This window comes from Gorilla gorilla, chromosome 7 (assembly GCF_029281585.2).
Source record: "Gorilla gorilla gorilla isolate KB3781 chromosome 7, NHGRI_mGorGor1-v2.1_pri, whole genome shotgun sequence".
Lineage (NCBI taxonomy): Eukaryota > Metazoa > Chordata > Mammalia > Primates > Hominidae > Gorilla > Gorilla gorilla.
This window is the reverse complement of record NC_073231.2, coordinates 110,161,673-110,183,890: the sequence shown is the minus strand read 5'-3', so window position 1 is coordinate 110,183,890 and position 22,218 is coordinate 110,161,673. Positions and strand designations below refer to the sequence as shown.

The 22,218-nt window shown below is 44.1% G+C and overlaps 1 protein-coding gene across 1 annotated transcript; it reads right to left on the bottom strand.

The window, feature by feature from the left end:
• Window positions 1–1,239: 1,239 nt before the first annotated feature.
• Window positions 1,240–18,119, bottom strand: DCSTAMP (dendrocyte expressed seven transmembrane protein). Its single transcript, XM_004047418.5, has 4 exons — window positions 18,083–18,119; window positions 8,362–9,402; window positions 2,763–3,071; window positions 1,240–1,823 (listed from the first exon to the last, which is right to left on the bottom strand). The coding sequence occupies exons 2-4, from the start codon at window positions 9,388–9,390 to the stop codon at window positions 1,749–1,751; spliced, it is 1,413 nt and encodes a 470-aa protein (XP_004047466.1). The 5' UTR covers window positions 9,391–9,402; window positions 18,083–18,119; the 3' UTR covers window positions 1,240–1,748.
• Between the last annotated feature and the right edge of the window lie 4,099 nt (window positions 18,120–22,218).

Below are 22,218 nucleotides of genomic sequence, written 5' to 3'. Positions count from 1 at the left end.
GAGATATGTGTACTTCTTTCTCTTAAGTAAATTAAGACAAAAATATGTAACATGTGAGGACTTCAACATATCCCGTATTATAATTATGATTGATTAGGTCCCAACAGACAAAGTAGTAGATACAGAATCTGAGAAGAGGAAAGATAACATTTTTTTATCCCAGGTAGAGCAATAAGAGAGACCTGTTCTCATGAAGGTGTTTAGAATTACCATGTCTTACTGTCAAAGAGAAACTCAACTGACAACAGAGTTAGTAAGCACATCAGAAAGACACTTGACAGCTCCTAACAAAATATGGCACCAGACAGAGATTAGTGAGATGAGAAATGGTGATTTAGGGGATAATGCAATATACTTTTATAGGCCATTACAATTAGAGGTGAAAAAAGGGTGCTCTATGAAATTGCCTTGAGCAGTACCTTTCTGCCTCTATAAGATTAACAGAGCACATTTCACAATGGATTTCTCAAGAAATTTAACATAACATTCATTTAAATCAAAGTGAATAAGCTGCAATTCAATAAGCATTTCCCATCCAAGTGAGAGGGACCCTAATGAGCGAGTCTAAATCCTGTTTTCAAGATCAAAATTGCCTTTGGTGACAGCACTGCTTTCCAGTCTGTCCTTCCAACAGGGAAGAGCACTTCAGACTGAGGGCAAACGTGCCTAACGGATAAAGACAGTGTGTCCTGTGACTCGTTAAAAGTGATATGGGGGCTGGGCGTGGTAGCTCACGCCTGTAATCCCAGCATTTTGGGAGGCCAAGGCAGGTGGATCACCTGAGATCAGGAGTTTAAGACTAGCCGGGCCAACATGGTGAAACCCCATCTCTACTAAAAACACAAATACATACATATATATATATATATAAGCTGGGCGTGGTGGCAGGCATCTGTAATCTCAGCTACTTGGGAGGCTGAGGCAGGAGAATTGCTTGAACCTGAGAGGCGAAGATTGCAGTGAGCCAAGATCACACCATTGCACTCCAGCCTGGGTGACAGAGTGAGACTCCATCTCCAAAAAAATAAAAAATAAAATAATAAAAATAAAAGTGATTTGGAGTATAGTTAAAGAAGAAAAGGGGCCCAAATATACATTTTAACAAGAATTGTATATAATTTTAATGCACATGGTCCGTAGGCCACCCTGTCATAAATACCAGCCAGGGTATTTGCTAAAAGAGGAGAAAACAAAATAGAGGCAGGTAGAGGGCAGAAGTGCAGGCGGTGGTAAGAAGAAATGAGGAGCTGCTAGGACTGGGTTTCAGAAAGAGTTCTTTAATAAGGGAGCAGGGAGAAAAGAGACCATTGTGGGGGCAATAGCCGTGGAAGACATTAAGGACGGAAGAGTTTGAAGATAGTTTGCTGGCTTTTTACATGTATGTTCCCCTTAGCATTTGCTTGTGAGGCTGTGGTAGAGATTTCAACTGTTTTGGTTTTCTTTTCCTTGAACATTATTCTATGCTGAAACTCATCACCAGGGGACCCAGCTACAGTCTTGTTACATTGTGACACAGGCAAGATCATGTGGTTTGTTTGGAAGATAGACCACATAACCATTTACCTGGCAGCTCTTTGGCTTTGAGATGAAAGGAGGCATAACCAGGTGCTGCAAGTTGGCTCTGTAAACTCAGACTCCCGAGAGGACTGCGTCACATAGTTCTCTATTATCCGGCATGAATAGTGACTGCCATCATAGACCTGAGGAGAATTGTTGGTGCGATGTGGCTGAGGAGTAGTCGGGGTCTCTCATGGCTTGTGTGCACTTGCCATGTCCATTTGCTTCTTCCTAATCATTTTCAGGACTGGAAGCCAGAAATGAATCTGAAGAGACAGAAAAGTGGATAAATGGGCATTGGAGTTGGAGTCATTTTAAATGCCTCTGACATCAATTTTTCGTTGTGGGGTTAAAGATGTTGGGAAAAACAGCAAAAGACTGAAATAGACAAGCTTATTTTTGTGGGTTATGTTGGTCTTCCATTGTCTATGGGCTATTTCCCAATTCTGTAAGTTGCAGATGGCTGATAGAAACAATGTGAGTGATTCTTGTCCATGACATGCACATGATCTCCGTCCAGTAGCATACAACTGACCCCTCCCATCCACCCTTAAAGAAAAAGACAGTTTTGCATCTATTAAGCAAATTCGTTTGGTATTCCTGATGGCCTATATATATGTGTGTTCTTTGAATTATTCTTTGGTTCTAATTTTTCTTACCATTCCCTCATTAATAAATATGTATTAAATTACGTAAAATTTTTGATATATGTCCATTTTATGTATGAGTCATGTTTTTATTTATATATTTGTGTATATATTATATTTTTGTATATCCTCTCTATATATATACACACATAAACACACACTGGAAAATGAACAAATTCTTTGGCATTTACAAAGCTATAGTAGACATTTCCCTGTCTGTTTTTTCTTTACCTAGGAAAGCATATCTTACTGTGCTTTGTCCTTTACTAGTCAACACTAAGGACCTCTCCAGTCGCCTCTCTACAATGACTGAACATACTTTCTTGAAACCAATATTTTAAGAATATCTTGTAGTATCCTTTGGATCAGCATTCAAATCACAGAGTTAAGAGTCCTAGCCACGTACGTTTGTTCATTTTTCCTCAATGTCCTATCTACTGCTGGGATACAAGCCCTGATGTGAAGTTGAAGCATTAAATGCTTCGAAGTCCCCTTTCCCATTTCCCTCCAAACTCAACACTTCCTCAGTTGGAGGTTACACCACCATCTTGGCCTTACCTTTGTAAGATAGAGACTCAGCCGTCTTTTGACTTCTCCCAGCGGCTGCTTTGATCTTTTTTTAAGCAGCTTTGCATGCAGGTATTGGATGCGCTTCCTCTCCACGCTGGGGTAGAAGGATGCTGACACCAGGATTTTAAGTTGCATAAGGATAGAGGACAACAGTCCCAGCATCACTAATATCAAAAGAATAACACTGAGAGGAACCCAGGTCTCAGATAGAAGGAATTTTGGTTTTGGGATACAGTTGGGTTCAAACACAGATATATTAAAGGAAGAATCATGGATAATATCTTGAGTTCCTTGTTTCTAAAATGAAAGAATAAAATAATCATGATGCATGCCATTTTTGTACTCAGTTCTTGTCTTTCTCAGTACTTCCCTGCAGCACATGGCACTATCTTCAAATATACAGGGAGCTTTGGCCAAAGGAACTATCACATCTTCCTTTGTGTGTTATGATTGGAGCAAAGGAGAAGAGATGTGTCTTATTTGTAACTATTGCAGTGTTTTCTGAAATGGGTTTGTAGAAATACAGTAAAGATTCCCTTGAGAGAAGTGTATTAAATACATTTTTTTACTCTATCCCTTCTTTTGAAAATCACAATGCCCATTAGACTGTTGAAGGCTCTGAGGAGTAGGCAGAGGAATCTTTAAATTTTAGCCAGCAGTTTTCCTAACAAATTTGATCACATAACTCATTTTCATGGAATACTTGTTTCTACATGTTAGCACACATGGGGTGAAAGAAAGAGCGGGGAGTCAGCTAAACTCAGGGAGAAGATTGCTTTAGAACATAGCCCCTTAGGACCCCATCATATCCTCCCAATACCCCTTAAGCAGACCACAAGGTCACAGAGATGTTGAGGCATTAAATTATGTTCTACATCTACCTTCTGGAGCTTAGGGGGGATTATTCTTATTCAGTGTACTATGTTCCCTTCTGGGTTGATACGTTGGCCCTCTAGCCCACATTATTGAAGGAGACTCTAAAATCATGTTTGGGCAGGTCCTAAAAATAGGAAAAATTCTCATCCCTATTGGATGCTCATGAGAGGTACATTCCTTCTTTTTGAAGGCAAGAGAATAAGCCAGTTGCCCTCAGCAGACTGACACAGAGGGCAGGAGATGACATTGAGCCACCCAGCCAAGCCACCCACAAGAGAAGTGTGTGCTGATCCAGCTCTTTCTTTCTCTGACCTGGGAAAGTCATTTAATCTCTCAGTGGATTTCTTTTCTAATTTGGCAAAACAGGAGTTAATGGACCAGATCCTGCCCATGAATAAACTACTCCCAGTGTAAATTAAACACCTTGGGGAAGGAGCATTAGCCTTATAGACTGGGATGCTTAGTAAGTTATTATCACTCTAGTGCCACAGAGCCCTGGGGCCGGGAAAAGGTAAATGACTTCTCAAAAAGAACCGAACCACACCCAGCGGACGCTGGGCACCTTGGATCTATTCCAGTGCCTGTGAAGACTTTGGAAACCCCAAACCTGGGACCTCTACACAAATGCCAAATCAAATCTATAATTTCCCCCCACTGTGCCGAAGCAATGAAAAACATTTGTGTTGCCTCTCCCTTTCTCTTATTAAAAAGATAGGCTGCCTACAATTAAATAGAGAGATTTCAGTCCCCAGAGCAAAGACATGCACTCTTTTTAATACTACTGAAGAAACAAACACATCGATTGAGTCAGTGATGAGAGATCCTGCAATAAGAAAGCAGCGGGTGTTCGGTCTGGGACAAAGTTATTTTGTCTAGAAATTTAACTGGTGATTTTGCAGTTGGGAATTAGGGCTTCAGAACGGTTGAGTCAACACTTCTGTGTGGGGTTGGTTGAGGGTAATGTGGAAGACAAATTAATTCTTTCAAAATGCCTAAGCAATATACTAAATGGCACCCCAATGTTTCAATATTTATATTCGTCTCTTAAGTAAACAATTTGTTGGCACAACACTAAGCAATGAATGGAGGGCAGGCTCTGGTGTCAGCCAGTCCTGAAAAGTTAATGCAGCCAAGTGCAGTGAACATAGTAGGTGCCCAATAAGTAGAAACTCTGGCTAGTTTTATTCACACTGCCCACCCACAGAGCTAGCTCTACCTGGGTCATTTCCCGTCTTCTTTATTCAAAACACATAATTAAAATAGTACAAAAGTGAGGGAGAAATATTGGCAACACCTTGAGCCAGTGTTTCTCTTCCTGTGTGACTTCTCCTTGGCAAATGTGAGGCAATGGTGAAGACCAGGAGCCCCCAAGGGCACCCTGGCATAAGGGCAGGGCATCGCCAGTCATGCAGAAGCTGGCTGCTGGCAGCACAGTCTCCCAGACACAGCAGGAGAGAGTTTGAGAAGCGCTCCCACAGCAGTCTCGTACTCACATCTGTTCCAGTGCCCACCACCCTACTGTTTCACGTGTGTTCATGGTGACCTCCCTCCCAGGACATAAGCCCCTCAAGGAGGCCCTCACAACCTCGACATCTTTGCGCCCCCAGGAGCCAGCAGTGCCCAAAGACAAAGGTGTCAGGACATTGTCATTGGAAAGCTGGGTTTTTTTGGAAGGCAGAGCTTGCTTTTTTTTTTCCCTCTATCTAACATGGTGAGAATTCACAACACAGCCATGGGTACTTGCTGAGAGAGAAGTAAATGAGAGAGAAGAAAAATGTAGGAGAGAGAGGGAGAATTGAGGGGGGAAGACAAGAAAGGAGAACACAGGAGGAGAATGGCGGGGAAGGAGCGAGACCCTTTTCCTGGCCACCCCCAAAGATCAAGCATGTCTGAAATTCTTGTTTGGCTTTCAGCTAAAACACTACTTCCGTTATCCACCCTGCTCCAAATATCTAGAGCAACACGGTGCCTTGTAATTAACGGGATTCTTCAGGGGACTCAGAGAGCTCAGAATAATCAACTCTGAGAAGCAGCCCAGGCTTAGGAGGGCAGGAGCCATGGGACTAGATCTGCTGAGCCAGAGGAAAAGGGAGGAAAAGTGTGGATGCAGCAGGAGGATTTAAGGCCCTGAGAGAGAAAGAGAGAAATGGCAAGTGGGGCTTCATGGAAGGGTTTGCAGGCAACATTGTGGCCGTTTTTCCTCCGTGATTTCCCCAGCAGCTGGCACAGCCTATTGCAGCTTGAGGAATAGTAGGGCAAATCAGACCCGTGGAAACAGCTACTGGATACCTCATAAATATGTACAATGATTATGTGTCAATTAAAAATAACAATAAAAGTTAAAAGTAATAATTTTTTTTTAAAAAGAAACAGCTGTTGGTGTTTTTGAGGCAGGAGATAAGCAGGACTTGTTTACTGAGCCTCTGTCATGACCCTGTGGATAGAAACAGGATATAACAAAGAAACCAGCCAAAATCAGCTAGGACCAAGATGGTGATGAAAAAAACCTCGACTTGTCCTCACTGCTCATTATATGCTAATTATAATATATTTGCATAAGGCACTCCTACCAGCACCATGACAGCTTACAAATGAGGCCATGGCAATAACCCAGAAGTTGTCTTACATGGCTTGGGAACTCCCCACCCTTTTTCCAGAAAGCTCATGAATAACCCACTCCATAATTAGCATAAAATTAAGACTAGGTATAAATATAAGAGATCAGCAATCCATGAGTGCTACTCTGGGCCACTCTGCCTATGCGATAGTCTTTCTCTGCCTATGGAGCAGTCATTTTGCTGTACTCTGTTCTAATAAACTTGCTTTCTTTCACTGTCAGCTCACTCTTGAATTCTTTCCCAAGCAAAGCCAAGAACCCTCCTAGGCTAAGCCCCAATTTTGGGGTTCACCTGCATTATTTTTACCAGCCTGGGCTAGTGTACTTAACCCAGCATGCATCACACACGTGCACATACACACCCACACATGTGCATACACACCCCACGTCATTCAGCCTGGCAATTTCTGGGTTTAAAAAACAATAAGACAAGTGTCTGACAATATCCAGATCCTCTGAAATGTCAGCATAAGCACAAATATCCACAGAGAAAATGGAAAAGAAAAGATAAACGATGGGATGCCCCATCCCCACCATCTTCTCTGTTTGTCCATGGCTGCCAAGAGGAGAGAGAAGGAGAATAGAGGAGAGAAAGCCACATCCCTCAAGATGCAGGAGGCACCAGCTCAGAGACAGATGCTATCCTGGCTAATGAAGATTTTTCACAGATCCATCTGATGGCAATTAGGAGTTAACTTTCTGGCTTTGTTCTTGGAGTGAGGGGTTTAGAACAGGGGTTCTCAATCTTGGCTGCATGTTAGAATTACTCTGGGAGGTTTTAAAAATCTCTCACCGCAGGCCAATTAAAACAGAATCTCTGGTGATTCTGGAGAGAGGAATTGAGTTGGTTTGTTAGTTCAACTCTGCAGTGATGCAACTCTGTATCCAAGGTTGAGGACCTCTGGGTTAGCGGGTCCTTGCTTTCTAAGACCTAGACCAGAGTTGCTCAAAATGTGGTCTATGAACCACCTACCTTGAAATCACAGGCATGCTCATTTAAAATGCTCTCCCAGTTAAAACAAAATCTGTGTAAATCAAGGCCTGAAACTCTATATCCAACTCAGGAAATTCTTAACACACATTTAAAATTGAGAACTAGTAATCCAATCTGTCTCAAAAAACCGAAGTGTAGCTGTGTAGCATTTTTAACAGTGGGTGCTATCAGCTACTAGCACCAGCCATTTCACTGGGTAACTTAGGAGCCCTTTTCAACAATCATCCTTTTAAACATTGCACTGATGCCTTGGGAACCCTCTTGTGTTTGATAAGGACTGAAGATGCACAGAAAAGTTCTCACTCAGAGAAGGTGCTCGAAGTCTACTTGCCTAAGCTTGAGGATGAGAGGAAGGCAGGCCCTAAATCCCTGTCTCTTATGTTCACGCCAGATAGTCCTGCTTGGGAATCCACTTCATGTTCAACCTCAGAGATACTTATTTCCACATTTCAGTGTTTGTTGACTGTAGGAGGCTGGATGATGCCCTGAAGATATAAGATCTTAGTGCCTGGACCTGTTAATGTTACTTTACTTGGAAAAAGGATCTTTGCAAATGTTATTAAGTCAAAGATCTTGAGATAGAGAAATTACCCTGGATTATACTGGAAAGTCCTAATACAGTCATACAGATTCTTTAAGACAGAGGCAGAGAGAGATTTTCCACATGCAAAGAAGAAAGGATGCGATGACAGAGCAGAGATGGCAGTGATGTCACAGGCAAAGGGATGCCATCGGCCACTAGAATCTGGAAGATGCAAAGAGCGGCAACAGCACCTGGATTTCAGCCTAGCGACACTCACTTCATACTTCTCCCCCCAGAACTATCCAAGAATAAACTTCTGTTATTTTAAGCCATTCAATTATTGGCCATTTGTCACAGCAGCCACAGGGAACTAATGCAGAATCACACCCTAACATTGGGACTTCGATTCAATTTGACCTGCAATTGTTGGGTTCCTTCTATGTGCCAAGCACTATGCTGGGCACCAAGGATGCAAAGGTGAATGAGCCACTGCCCTGCCTCAGGAGGTTCATGATCTTTTGCAAGACAGACCAGCAAATAGCCGGGATAAACCATGAGAAGTACCTGTGGGCCCTACCTCTCCGTGCAGTTTCAAGTGAACCTCAAACCCTGGCAAGCTTTGAAACTGTTTGCTCACTGAGAAAATGAGCCGATACAGCAGATAATCTACAGCTGCAAACAGCACCCAGATGCAGAGATGGATAAGTATGGGGAGGAAAAACAGCCCCAGGTTTTTCCTTTCTTTAGGAGTCGGCCAGAAAGTTGGGATGATGACATATTTCCTCCTTTCCTCCTTATTCAGCGGGAGCACACAGGGCCTTTGTTGATGTCTCTCCCTTTCATCAAACTGAACAAATTGTCTGGTGATGTAGATGTTTTCATACTTCCAACCACAAGGGCCCAAAAATCGCTTCATGAAGAGGCCGGTGCCAAGCAGGACAAGCGAAAGCCCTGCAAAGGCAAGTAGCTTCTGACCCAGGGAGGACAACACCTCTGTCGTTGTTGCCATCTGGTACAAGACGCTCAGGACTTCCCCTTTGCTGTCATTTAGCTGTGCCTCTAGGACATGGCTGGGACTGAAAAGAGAGACTGCCAGGGTCTGGTTCCAAGAAACAAGGTCATCAAATACACTTAGTGGAGTGGCAAGGCCGTAAATCCACTGAATTGCCTCAATATATTTTTTCAAAAGTGGAAAATGTATGGAAAAGCTCTTTGCCCTTAGGTTGCAAGTCATACCATCTAGGAGACCTTTAAAGTTGTGAAAAATATTTTCTACGTGTCCCAAGATGACGATCCCTGTGCCAGCTGCAATCAAAGCATTCCTGCCTTCACGCAGGCCACAAGAGAGAAAGACAAGAAGAATAAAACATCGTGCATGCTTGCAGCAACACAGCAGAACACACGTGATAATCCAGGAGGCAGCGGCCGCTATGATTGATGACAGAAACCAGCAGAAGGCCACAGACAGGAGGCCCACTGAAATAAGAGCAACCAAACAGCAAACTCCCAAATGCTGGATAAAGTCCATCCATCTGGGGCTTCTTGGAGACATGTAAATCTCCCAAAGACTTAGGAAGATATCAGTGCCTGAGGTCCAGATACCCATGCTCCCTGCGTCCTGAAAATGAAAAAGAAACCAAGGTCAGAAATTGCTTTTGAATGTCCTCTGACCTTCGTAAAGGCCACGGTGGTAGACTGACTACAAAAAACGTGGCCATAATTCTTTACTCTTCCTGTGTCCTCTCCCTTGAAATATGACTTTACAGCTTCTTTGATCTTCCACCACCAAGAGATGAGGTCTATTCCTCCATCCTTTGCATCCGACCTGGCCTTGTGACTTCTTTGCCCAATCGAATGCAGCAGAAATGACAGTGACAGTCCTGGGCCTGGGACTCGCTCCACATGCTCTCACGGAACCCTGCTCCTGCTGTGTTAAGTCCAGCTGCATTTCCCTGCTATCGCTGCTGTAACAAATAACCACTGAGTATTTTAAAGGAGCACATATTTATTCTCTCACAGTTCTGGAGGTCAGAGTCTAAAATGGGCCTGCAATGCTGTGGTCCTTCAGGAGGCACTGGGGGAGAACTTGATTCCTTGCCTCTTTCAGCTTTAGAGGCCACCTACATTTCCTGGCTCATGGACCCTTTTTCCACCATCTCAAAGCCAGCAATGTTGCATCTTCCCTCTGCTTTTATCCTTACATTTTCTCTCTAGACTCCGATCCTCCTGCCTCCCTCTTATAAGTGCCCTTGTGAATACGCTGGGCCCAACCAGATAATCCGGGATAATCTCCCCATCTCAAGAGACTTAATCACATTTGCAGGGTCCCTTTTACCATGCGAGGTAATATATTCATGGGTTCTGAGCAGTAGGACATGGACAACTCTGAGGGAGCCATTTTTGAGCCTATTATACCAGGCTGGACTGCTGGATGACAAAAGGCACCTGACCAGGCAATTCCATCAGCTCAGCCAATAGCCGTCCAACTGCCAGATGTGAGAGAGGCCATCCTAGACCAGCTGGTTCTCAGCCGGCCCATCAGCTGACCACAGACACGTGAGCCATCATAAATGTTGATTTATTTTAAGCCACTGAATTCTGTATTGGTCTGCTAGAGAGTCTTTGTTTATTCATAAAGGCAACAGTCCTATATCATAAGCCTTAATAGTTGAACCCTAGGTTGATAGGCTGAAATGTCAATAAACTGCATTATGCAAGCTTACTCTTTAATAGTCATCTGTTTTCTTGTGCTCTAATTTTACAGACCAGAAAGCACACCAAGGGCATCCAAACTTAAATGCAGCCTTGGACTGAGGCCATTGTGTCTCTGCTCTGTAACCACGGCTTCTTCCCTCTTATGCCCCTGCCCTCCAAGAACAGTTTCCTCCTGAGAATCTTACAAAGAAAAGAAGAATATTTATTTTTTGTCACTGAGATAATCATCTTTTCTTTTTTCCTAGATCTGGAATAATTAAAATGAAGGCACTCTGGAGCTGCTAACACACCATCAGTCACACAGATTTAGGTCTACGATGCTCTCAGAGAGACTTGGATTCATTTGGAGTGATATATATAAAATAAATTTGATATTCTCTCCTGATTGACATGAAAATATCTAATAAGCGTTATATCATATGTATGGGATTTTAATGCGGACATTGATCAATTTTTAAACAATCTCAGATAAATCCCTTCTCACATTAAATAGGATGGGTCTGAATTTACGGAGTAGCTGAATACAGTGAGAGCCAGTGAATTACACTTGTTGTGTAAGATGAATCCAGGCACTGGATAGAGGTTGTGAACTGAGCAACCAGAGGTTAGGAAATTATTCTTTCTGTGTTCAGGCCGAATGAGGTTAACGAAGGGCAGAAATAAAATGGGGGGAATAGGCAGGTTATGAGTAAATGTGTAAATTTCTCCACCAGGAATAGAGAGTGCTTGCAGTTCCTGCCATATAATCTGAATGGAAATGCTCAGAGCAGAAAAGTGATATGAGGCGAACTTGAGTGTTGAAGAGTGGTCACTGCCATGTGGAACTGGCCTTAGCAGAGTCCAGATCCCACATATGAGGATGTTCTGACAGCATCAGCAGGAAAGGGAATTAGAATGGTAATTAAAATGGGGGCCAGCAAAAGGCCATAGTTCCTTTTTCCTGAAAGCTTGCTTCCTTTTGGAATCAGAGGCTGGACTGAAGGGTGAAGATAGAGACAGGCCTTACCATAGGCCCCTGTGCTGCTGAACCTTCCCTGGCATTACGGACCGAGTCAGACAGGCTCCACGGTACAGGCAGGAGGACTGCGGGCAGGTGGGCAGAGGGCAGGACGCCCAGCACCAGACGAAGTCAGGAGCTGTGGCCTCTCCTCCGGGGCATGACTCTTTGCTCTCCCATTACTTTGGGTTTGACCCCAAACCATTATTTGATTGATACCCTAAAATATGTTAATTCCCTATTACATCGTAAGCACTTTTTATAAGGCATCTCTCTAACCCTGCCCCAAGCCTGCAGATGCTCTTTGCATCTGGCACACTGGAAACTGAGGCTCTGAGTGCTTGCTGGAATTTGTCAGCAATCACACAGTGGAGGTGGCACAGCAGGATTTAGGCCAGACTTCCCCGACTCCTGGGCAGGCCCTGTCATCTGTACCATGCCCCGATTCCATGGCTCTGTGTGATGTGACAGGACCCTCAGCTCACTGTTTGTCCCTGCTGGAGGCATCACACCTTCTGCCAGTGGCTGTTAAGAGCTGACCTGTGTATCACAAGCCCATTTCCATTATCTGCTCACTTTTTGTTCCCTGCATCAAAATAGTTGACTCTGTAAGGATATCTCTCAAACTAGCAGATTCTTCTTTAAAGGAAATCAGAAATCCCAGCTGTTTAACTTTTTTCTAATTTCCTTTATGAGGCACCATTTTGCTTCCTTCCTAAAAAATTAATAATGTATATTCTGGATTCATTTTTCCTTTCTTTTGCCTTCATCCTTGTACAGTGTGTTCCTAATACAGACATTTTTCTGAAAGTATGAAAAAGATTTATGGACACATTAACATTTTAACGTTCTGCAATAAAATCTAGTATCAATTAAATAAGATATACGACTGCAATTTTGTCCTGTAAGAAGAACATGTTTTCTTAACAGGCAACAGCTCTAATATTATCCTTCTTATTTTTGTGTTAAAAACAGCACATCACCAGACACCAAAACTTTCTGCAGTGAGAGAACTTAAGGTATCTTCTCTTATTTTACAGCTCAAGCTCCAGAGCAGAATTTTGGCCCATGAGCCCAAAGGCTGATGTTCCAGTCTGCCCTTTTGGCATCGTTGACTGTGGCATTGATTTCTTCTCTGTTCCTCATTTTCCCTAATTGAATATATGGCCTACCTGCTCCCTTTGGTTTAATGAGGGGAACCTTAGCAAGCACCTTAAGACTCTCTGGATAAAAGGTCCCCAGTAAATGCAACTCATTCCTTGTTGTTTCTTTGCTGCCATAGAAAATGAAGAATGTCCATTCTCTGCTCTTTAGGCAAAGATTGAATGCCCAAGCCGACGGGAGGCTTAGAGACAGGCACTGGAGGCTGAGCGTGGTGGCTCATGGCTATAATCCCACACTGAGGTGGGAGGATTGCTTGATTGAGCCCAGGAGTTTGAGACCAGCCTGAGCAACAGAGAGAGACCCCCATCTCTCTTTTTAAAAAACAACTACAAAGAAAGAGATAGGAGCTGAATTGTACCAACCTCCAAGGTGTACAACCCTCCAGGCACGGTGATGCCACCCATGCCTCCTTTAGACATCTGCTGATTTCTTTTTGCTCCTGTGGAGGTGCAGCCATTCTGCTGATCTTCCTTCAGACATTTCAATTCTTTCCTCTTAGGCAAATCAGTAAATTGGAATTTTGATAAGCTAAGCAAGTGTTTTCTTTCTCAAAGACTTTGTCAAGCAGATACCCAGATTCATAAATTTTCTTTTTTGAGCTGGAGGGAATCATACCTCAGAGCTTCTTAGACTTGAGTACATGATCACTGGAGGGAATCTTGTGAAAATGCAGATCTTGATTGAGAAGGTTTAGGGTGGCCCCTGAGAGTTGGCATTCCTAACAAGTTCCTAGGTGCTGCTGAAGCTGCTCTCGTGAAGACTAGGCTTCAGGTAGCATGCTCTAGAATTCAGCGCTGTTGGATAGAACTGTCTGTGATGCTGGGCATGCTGTATATATGCACTGTCCAGCATAGGAGGCACTGGCCACATGAGCACTTGACATAGGGCTCATGCGACTGAGAAATTGAATTTTAAATTTTACTTAATTTTAATTAATAAATTTAATTACTTTTAGTGTTATTTTATTTAATTATGATATTTAATTTTAATTTTAATAAATCAAATCATTTACATTTAAATTAAGATTAAATAAAATTTAAATTACTTAAAGTTAAATAAATAACTGGAACCTATGTATTGGATAGCAAAAGTCCAGATGATTTTGATTGACACCTCCCTGGCTGATAGTCACAGTTGAGGAAAATAAAATCCAAAGAGGCTAAGGGGACTCTAAGCTAGGAGTGAGACCCCCAGTTTTCCACCACTTGGTGACACACTTCCCATCACATTAATATCTCACCTCTGACTTTTCATGAGTCCTGTTTTAAAATTCCACTACAGTTCCTGAGTAATGGAATTAAAATTTCCTATGTACCTGTTGTCATCTGCCAGTGCTGTCATAGCGGAACCCCACAGGCTGGGTGGCAGAAATTGATTTCTCACAATGGTGGAGGCTGGAAGTTCCAGATCAAGGTCTGGCAGGGTTGGGTTCTGGTGAGGACCCCTCCCCGGCTTGCAGACAACTGCCTCCTACCTGTGTCCTCACATGGAGGGGAGAGAAGGTGGGTGAGCTCTCTGGTATCTCTTCACACTGTGTCGCCTTTAATTAAGTACAAAGACTTTTCCAACATGGCACCCAGAAATCATTTTACCCACTGCTCTGTCTGGCTGCCAGTCTCTTGTCTCTCTCTTCCACAATGGTGAGGCAGTTACATTTTCCTCTTCTTATAGGGACACTAGTCCTATCAGATGAGGGCTCCACACTTAGGACCTCATTTAACCTTAATTACTTCCTTAGAGACCCAATTTCCAAATACAGCCACACCGGGGGTTCAAATAAATTGGCAGAAGACACAAACATTCTGTCCATAACAATATCCAGTTGGCCCTGAGTCACCACAGAATACATAATTAGAGAAGCAGACAAACTATAGCTTGTGTCAATGTCTGAGGCTTAGTGAAATACTCCTAATAATAGACGGTAGTTATTAATGTGTTACTTTATGCCTGGCCACAGCATCTGATATACATGCTTTCTAACCCTGTACTATTGTAGCTATATCTTTTTAGATAGGAAGCTGGGGCTGAGAGAGGTTAAATAACTTGGTCAAGGTCACACAGCTAATAAGTGCAAGAGCCAGGATTTTAACCCATGTTTAAATGCCTGAGGGGTCAGAATGGACAACTTGCTCAGCCCCTCTTTGACATGATCATAGAGCAGCTTCTGAATTTGGTTGAACTATATTCCCAGGATCCCAATCACAAAAGAATCCTGAAATGCAGATTCACCATGCCAGGAGGAGCTGTCCTGTGTTGTCAACCACATCCAGGGTCCTCCCCTCCTCTGCCAGCACAGCTTTATTGAGCCATCTAAAGCTGACTGCAGCTCTCCTTTCCCCAGGTGAACACTTGCTCCGCAGCATCGCGCAGTCGTGAATACCTATATTTTACTCAGGGACTGTTACAGCCAGCGTTCGGCTCACCTTGCTCACCCCTTAAACTCGGGCACTCCGGACACAGGCCCATCCTGGTCTGAGGTCCAGATCAAGGGCTGTCTCTCCCAACTTAGCCATCTCTCCCAGGGATGGGGAAGAAAAGTGCATTCCGTGTTGGTCTCACCTTCCCTGTTGAGCTGGGGTCAGGAATGGGGGCTCATCCTGTCCCCTGCAGGCAGCACTTAGCATTTCAAATGCCTACAGGGGTCAGACAAGCACCAGAAACAGTGAAGGAAGTAAGGAGCTAGAGATACTCCTTGGGAGTGTGGGGTGTGGGCCAGTGGGCCGTGGGTCTCTGAGGCGCTGGAGAGCCCATGCCCCCATTTAACTTGTAGGAACAGCAGCCTCCAACCCAGCAGATTCTCTTGAAAGTTCTCTATAGAGGCAGTCACCAGATTTTCTGACTTTTTTTTTTCAAGTCAGAAATCTAGATTTCTTTGGGTGACATCTTCTGGTTCTTAAAAAACTGTTGGCTCAAATTATTTTTAAATACTCTGACGGCTGATTTTGGCCACGGATTGTGAGAGTGCAGCCTTGATCATCAGATGACGTTCACATGGCTCTCTTCTCTCCTCTCTGGCCGGCTTCTCACCTTAGCCCTCCTCTTCTCCATTCCTGTGAATTACTTTTTCCCCTTTTATCCCTGGAGACATTTAAAAGCCATGCTTAAACCAAGTTCCAGTCTCACAAATAAAGGTTTTCCTCTATACCTCGGAAATGTTTATTTTTGCCCAAAGATTTCTAACTGTTTTATTCCCCTCTCTTGTGCTTACAGAGTCCCTCCCTCTGCCTCTCCATCGTTTTTTTCTGGCAGCTTCTAAAAGTTTACCTGATCCCTTTAACCTGTAATTTCTCTTTATTTTGCCTCCATTGTCAATAATGTCTATTCCTGACTCAACATGCTTGTGTACCCAGGATACAATACCTGCTTCTGGCTTTTACCAACAGCATTATCCCTAGAGTAATGGGCACTCTCTTGCTTTTATCTCAGAACTGCAGTTTCTACCACACCTCAGGCAGGGAAGCCTTAGCTGCAGTCCACAGCAGAGTACCACCAAGGGCCCCATCTCTCTTTCATGGGGTTAAAGCCCTTTTTGTGGCTGAGTGGAAGGGAACAGGAAAATAGCAGAACAGGGTTAGGGATGAAGAGCCCTGATTTGAGCTGAGAGCCCTGCAGAGCCATGCAGTCTGCGCATCTGGCTTGAGCCCACATTTACCTGCTTTCATGCAGGGCCAAGCTGTTGCCATGGGAAACAGAAACAGCCAGACTTCCACATCAACCCTGCCCATGCTAGCTAGCAGACACCTCTGCAAGGTACATACACCTCAATCGTTTTCCCTGCATGGGATCTCAGTGTCAGTGGGAGCATTGAGAGCCCCAGCATGGAGGGCACAGGGCTCATAGCCCCCACCCACAGAGCTCTGTTTGGCCACCTTTTTGATGAGTGAAGGAGACCGGCATTCCTGAGCACTGTCTTTTGAGCACAGATCAACTTTCAAGGTGCAGATGAATGTGTCCTTGCTTCAGATACAAGGTCCAGTCAGAAGCTACAAAAAATGGAGCCATGAAATAATAATGAGAACCTCCACATGGATGGCCCACCCTAGGAGCTTTCTAGACTGGGGGGGTATTGAAGCTGCACATCACCCATGTGTCTCCAGAGCTGGTAAGCAGAAACCCACAGGCTTACTGCTATTGAAAGTGTGGGAGGAAGAAATGTGACCTTCTCTGGGGGAAAGGCCAGGAGACAATGACCTTGGGAGCATCTTATTTCTCCCCTCTCTCCCCATTTCCAAAGCTCCTGCCTCATCTGATGTCCTGCAATTCCCATTAAGTGACACCAGTTGATTCTGACTCTGCCTGTGCAGAAGCCAATGGCTTATGTTCAACAAGCCCAGATATAGTCTGCAGACACCCCAGGGGACAATAAACCCAAACGAACAAGCACTCTGTTCTTTCTGTACTCCTCAACCAGCCCTGCCGGTCCCCTGCGGGAACCCAGTCTGAACCCATCAGCCTCCCTCACTGGCTTGACGTGAATCTCATTTTAAAAGGAATTCGATCAAAGGACAGAGCAGAACAGGAAAAGAGCGCCAAACAGGGAGACGTGTGGTCCAACCTGCCTCTACCCAAGCTAGGTTGCGTGGCCTTGGATAGGTCATGTCACCTCCTGGACCTCAGCTCCTATGGGCTAGCTGAGTTCTAAGGTCCCCACTAGCCCCATGCTCTCTGAAATGAAAGGTGCAGTGAGCAGCGGAGCTGGTTCTTGGAGCTGGCGTTCTGCAGTCACTTCTGAGACAGAACATCAAAGCCCAGCACCTGGGAGTGGAACAAAAGAAGAATGGAGGGTTTCTTTTCCTTTTCCTTTTTTCTCCCTTTCTTTTTTGTATAAGCTCTTGCAAACTTACAATGTGGTTCAGAATGTACTGTTCTCTCAGACTGCCAAAATAGCTTGAGCAGGAGCTGCGGCCTTCATTTGAGGTAGAGAGAACTCCTCATGACTTTGTTTTCATTGTTCTTGCCTTGGGAAAGTCAGCAAATGCCTTCCTCTGTGAAAGCAGCCTTCACACAAGAAAGGAAAGATTAATGAACGCTACTAGGTAAACAGAATAGCATTTACGGAACAATTCAGCCCATTGCTGCGTGTGCCAGGTGCCGGGAGCTGCATCATCGGCCAGGGAGGACTGAGCCAGCCTAGGGCTCCCCATAACCACCAGGAGGATTAGCTGAGGGGATTCATAAAGTGGAGGGTGGCTCGCGTATACCCAGGCTACACCCACAAGAAGATATTCATGCTGCAGTTTTCCCTGAGCAGAGGATATTCAGATACCAACATGGAAAGACTTTCTGATACTTCCATACATAGGGAGACTGTCGGGGTATAGGGGGCCTTAAAGTATGCTGTGGTTACAATTGTTTATTCCAATTTACTAGTACTTTTTTAAAAGCAATTTTAGAAATAAGATTATTCTGAAAGTTTACTTACAGGTTTCTCTCAGTTTCTTCTTCGAATGCAGAAATGCACTTCCCAAGGGCTGTAGGTCTTGATATATAGCAGGAAAAAGGGAACCAGAAGTGGCGAGAGGGTCACATCACCATGAATCAACCTCTTTATTTCCCCCATAAACTGACTAAGCCATTTAATATCAACAAAGAGTAATGCTGATACAAATGAATAGCATATTTCTTTCTAGCATTTTCCTCAGAATAGATGTTCTAGAAATTAATTATAGAAAATAATGAAATCAGATATTTTCAAACACAAGAAAGTGAGTAGTGAAAGCTTGGACGGCCTCTCTCCCTCTTTTCTCTTTTGCCCTCACTCCCATACTCCCCACATCCACTCGAGCCATTGGGAAATGACAAGCATCCGCCATACCCACCTCTCATCCACACTTGAAGAGGCAGATGGTTCGTAGGAGCCGCCTCTGCACTCATGACCCCAGACAGGTCGAATAATTGGTTTCATGCCTCCCACTCATACATGAGACTTTCCATCTTAGAAATTTAGCTTCCAAGTCAAAAGGACCAGCTTGTGTAGTTTCAGAGAGTTAGGAAAGTCTCAAAACCTTTCTACAAAATTGTTCTTTATTTTTTGTTGGAGACCCCTATTATACCTGCAAGAACTTTTATCTTAAAAAAAAAAAAAGGATCAGAATAGACCCTTGGGCTCAGGCTGGGCACACAGACTGCATGCCCCTCATGAGTCCTTTGTGTAAGGGGCTGACTTAGTCCTGAAGATGAAGACAGCTGTTGAAATGAGATGTTTTCATTTGAACAGGAAGGATGGGACTGCAATGTGGGTGTCTGATTGAGTCATCCAGAAGCAGCCATGGTGGCCCCAAGGGAGGGAAGGGTCAGGGAGTGGGCAGGATCTTGAGGAAACGGCCCCAGACTTTGGTGAGTGGGAAGTCACTGGTGTTTCTGGAAGAGCCATTTAGGCAGGGGCCTGGGGGTGGGCACCACTCTTCAGTGGGCTGGAGCGTGAACTGGAGTGGGAGGAGGGGAGGAGCAAGCCAACCGGCTGGACTGGACGGGGTTCCTTTGTAGTAGTGCTGGGGATGGAAATGGAGAGGGAGAAGGCAGCAGTAGAGAGGTAGTGGTTTGAGTTTGGGGAAAACTAGATGAAATTTAGCATATCAGCCTCACAAAGAAGAACAAAGATAAGAGAGAGATGTTGGTACTCTCTGAGGAGGGAGGGAGGAAAGCTGAGGGCAGTTGCAACCTTCTTGGGGAAGGAGGAGATGGAGCCTTCTGAGAAAGGGGGATGGAGACAGAAGTTGCTGGATCATGGAGAACAAACCTGGGGGCAGCTGCAGAAGAAAGAACTGGGAAGAGGAAATGGAGGGGCTCCCAGCTCCCACAACCAAAAGTGGAGTCAGTGACATGGTTTTGAGAGTCCCCAGCAATTCCCAACTTGGGAGTGAAAGAAAAAGGCTGATTTGACAACACCTATACAAATTTATAAGCTACTAGAATTAGTCATTCCAAGAATTTATCTTATATTTGCATGGTATGTGTGTGCAGTGTGTATGTGTATGTGTACGTGTGTGTACAAATCTACCATATGCCTCTCTATGCCGGCTGGATAGCTAGATACACAGATCAGCATTGATTGTAATAGAGAACATGTAGAACAACCCACATGTCTATCAATTGGGAATTGGTTACATAAGTGTTCATATCTCCAGTAAAATGACTTATTCCCATAATGTATCCTTCTTCCAACTGAAATGGTCTTCCCTTCCTCTCCTTCCTTCGGAAAGCCTTCACAGGATATCTCATATCTTCCTGATTACTCCCTTAGTAGATGCTAAGGTATTCCCCACCATATCAGTTTTCATTCTCTTTTACCACCCTGCAGTGGTAGATCCCAGTTAATGACCTCTCTGTATGCATGACCTTTGCCTTGTAACTTTGTAGTTCCCACCCAATTTGAATCTGGGCTTAACCATGAGGCCTGGTTTGGCCAGGAGGTAGGTAGCAAGCTTGATACACGAAAGAAAGAAAGAAAAAGAAGGAAGAAAGAAGAAAGAAAGAAAGAAAGAAAGAAAGAAAGAAAGAAAGAAAGAAAGAGAAGGAAGAAAGAAGAAAGAAAGAAAGAAAGAAAGAAAGAAAGAAAGAAAGAAAGAAAGGAAGGAAGGAAGGAAGGAAGGAAGGAAGGAAAGAAAGAAAGAGAAAGAAAGAAAGAGAAAGAAAGAGAAAGAGAGAGAGAGAGAAAGAGAGAGAGAAAGGGAGAAAGAGAAAAAGAAAGAAAGAAAGGGAGAGGCCAATTGGGTTTAAAACTCAGAGACCCCTACAAATGGGTGCAACTTAAGGTGGAGGGGCTGCGATATAGGCAGATGAGATTTAGCTGGTGCTGCAAGATTTCTTTCCTGCACTCCTAGAGAACTCAGAGAATGGAAAAGCTATGCTCAGCTGGGAATTTTAACCTGATGAGCTCAAATGTTGTTTAATTACTTTGAAAGTCTGTAGTTAGTGAGCTGGACTCTTTGAGTATCCACCTGCACTTCTCAGAAGAATAGCCTCAGAACAGCAATGGTTGGTTAAGAGGGCCTGAGAAACAGGAATCATCCTGATTTTAACGCCAAGGCCATTGACCAAATGAAGTCAGGGCCTGAACTTCCAGGACATCTCTGGGATTCTGCCTCAGGGGCCCAGCAAGGAGTAGTCACTGCTGAAATTACTGTATGACTCTAAGGTTAGGAGCATCTTCTGTTCTTTCTCTTGCCATCAAGGAATCTCTGTCCTGCAGAGGTGGTTTTAGTTTTGATGAGTCACAGAAGCACAGATAACACTAGGCTCACTTCAGACACATGACTCACTCAGCCCAGGAACTCCTCTAGAAAACCAGCATAGAGAGAGGGTGTTTTGTGAAGCTGCATGGCCTGACATAGACAAGACTTGTCGCTTTGTCCATTTAGTAGCTTTTAACCCCTTAAAAATTGCTATGGCCAGGTGTAGTAACTCACACCTGTAATCCCAGCACTTTGTGAGGCCAAGGTAAGAGGATCCCTTCAGCCCAGGAGTTTGAGACCAGCCTGGGCAACACAGTGAGACCACATCTCTATTTTTAAAATAATTGTTATAGTCTTTCCTGAATAACCTACTAGAGGTAATAAGTTTCACATGTTGAATGAAGAATGTGAGAATTCTATTCTATAAGTCCAGCTGTGCTTTCTCTGCCCTAAAGCACTCTCCTTTTCATTTCAGAGTGATGTTTCCAGGTGTGTTCTTCTGAGATCATCAGTTATATCCTTCACAATGATAGATCTTGACCATTTCTGCTATTTCTATAATGAAATCTTTTAGCGTTTTGCACTCACTTCTGTACTGAAGCTGCTTCCCCACCTTGGCCTTTGTGTTCTCCCCAGGATGGGAAAAGTTCCATCTGCTTTTTTCTGCCATCCAAGACCACTTTTCAAGCACGGCTGTGCACCAAGCCCTGTACAAGGTCCCTGGGCTCCCCTGATGAAAGAGGAGAGATTGCAGAAGCTCATGTCTGGCTGTTAAGACAGATACACACATACAAAAGTCTACACAGAGGGAAGATAAAGTTACATAGAAAGGCCTGAGGGAGATGCAAGGAGGATTCCTGAATGCTCTCAGCGAAAGAAGGTGGGTCAAGGGAGAGCCAAGAGAAGCGAGAGGGAAGGAGCATGAGTAAAGGCACGGAATTCTGCAAGTGCCTGTGTGGCCCCAGTGGGTGCTCGCCCTGCAGCACTCTCCCTTCCTCGCAGTCAGATCATGGATATGAGACTCAACACTGACCAATGGGACCCAAGGGGAAGTCTATGGGGAGCTCATAGGAGAGCCTTCGTCTCTCTTAAAACAAGATGCATAGGAAGGAAAATGTTCATTTTTACTGGACGCTGTTTTGCCCGCATGTGTGACTTCAACAACTGCAACACTTTTTATAGTATGAAGGGGGACAGAGCCAGAAGATGGGAAGCATCTGTGTCCTTGATAGCACTTTTAGCCACTGAACCAACCTTTGATCCTCTCTACCCGCCAGACCCCTGATTTGGGAGACAATAAATATCCTAATTGTTCAAGCCACTTTTAAAAATAGACTATTTTTTAGAGAAGTTTTCGGTTCACAGAAAAGTTGAGCAGAAAGTA

Coding starts and splice junctions, on each gene's coding strand:
- DCSTAMP (XM_004047418.5), bottom strand. CDS start 9,390: ATGGGTATCTGGACCTCAGGCACTGATATCTTCCTAAGTCTTTGGGAG. Junction 3,072..8,361: donor ACTTGAAACTGCACGGAGAG/GTAGGGCCCACA, acceptor CTTTCATTTTAG/AAACAAGGAACTCAAGATAT. Junction 1,824..2,762: donor TGAGTCTCTATCTTACAAAG/GTAAGGCCAAGA, acceptor CTGTCTCTTCAG/ATTCATTTCTGGCTTCCAGT.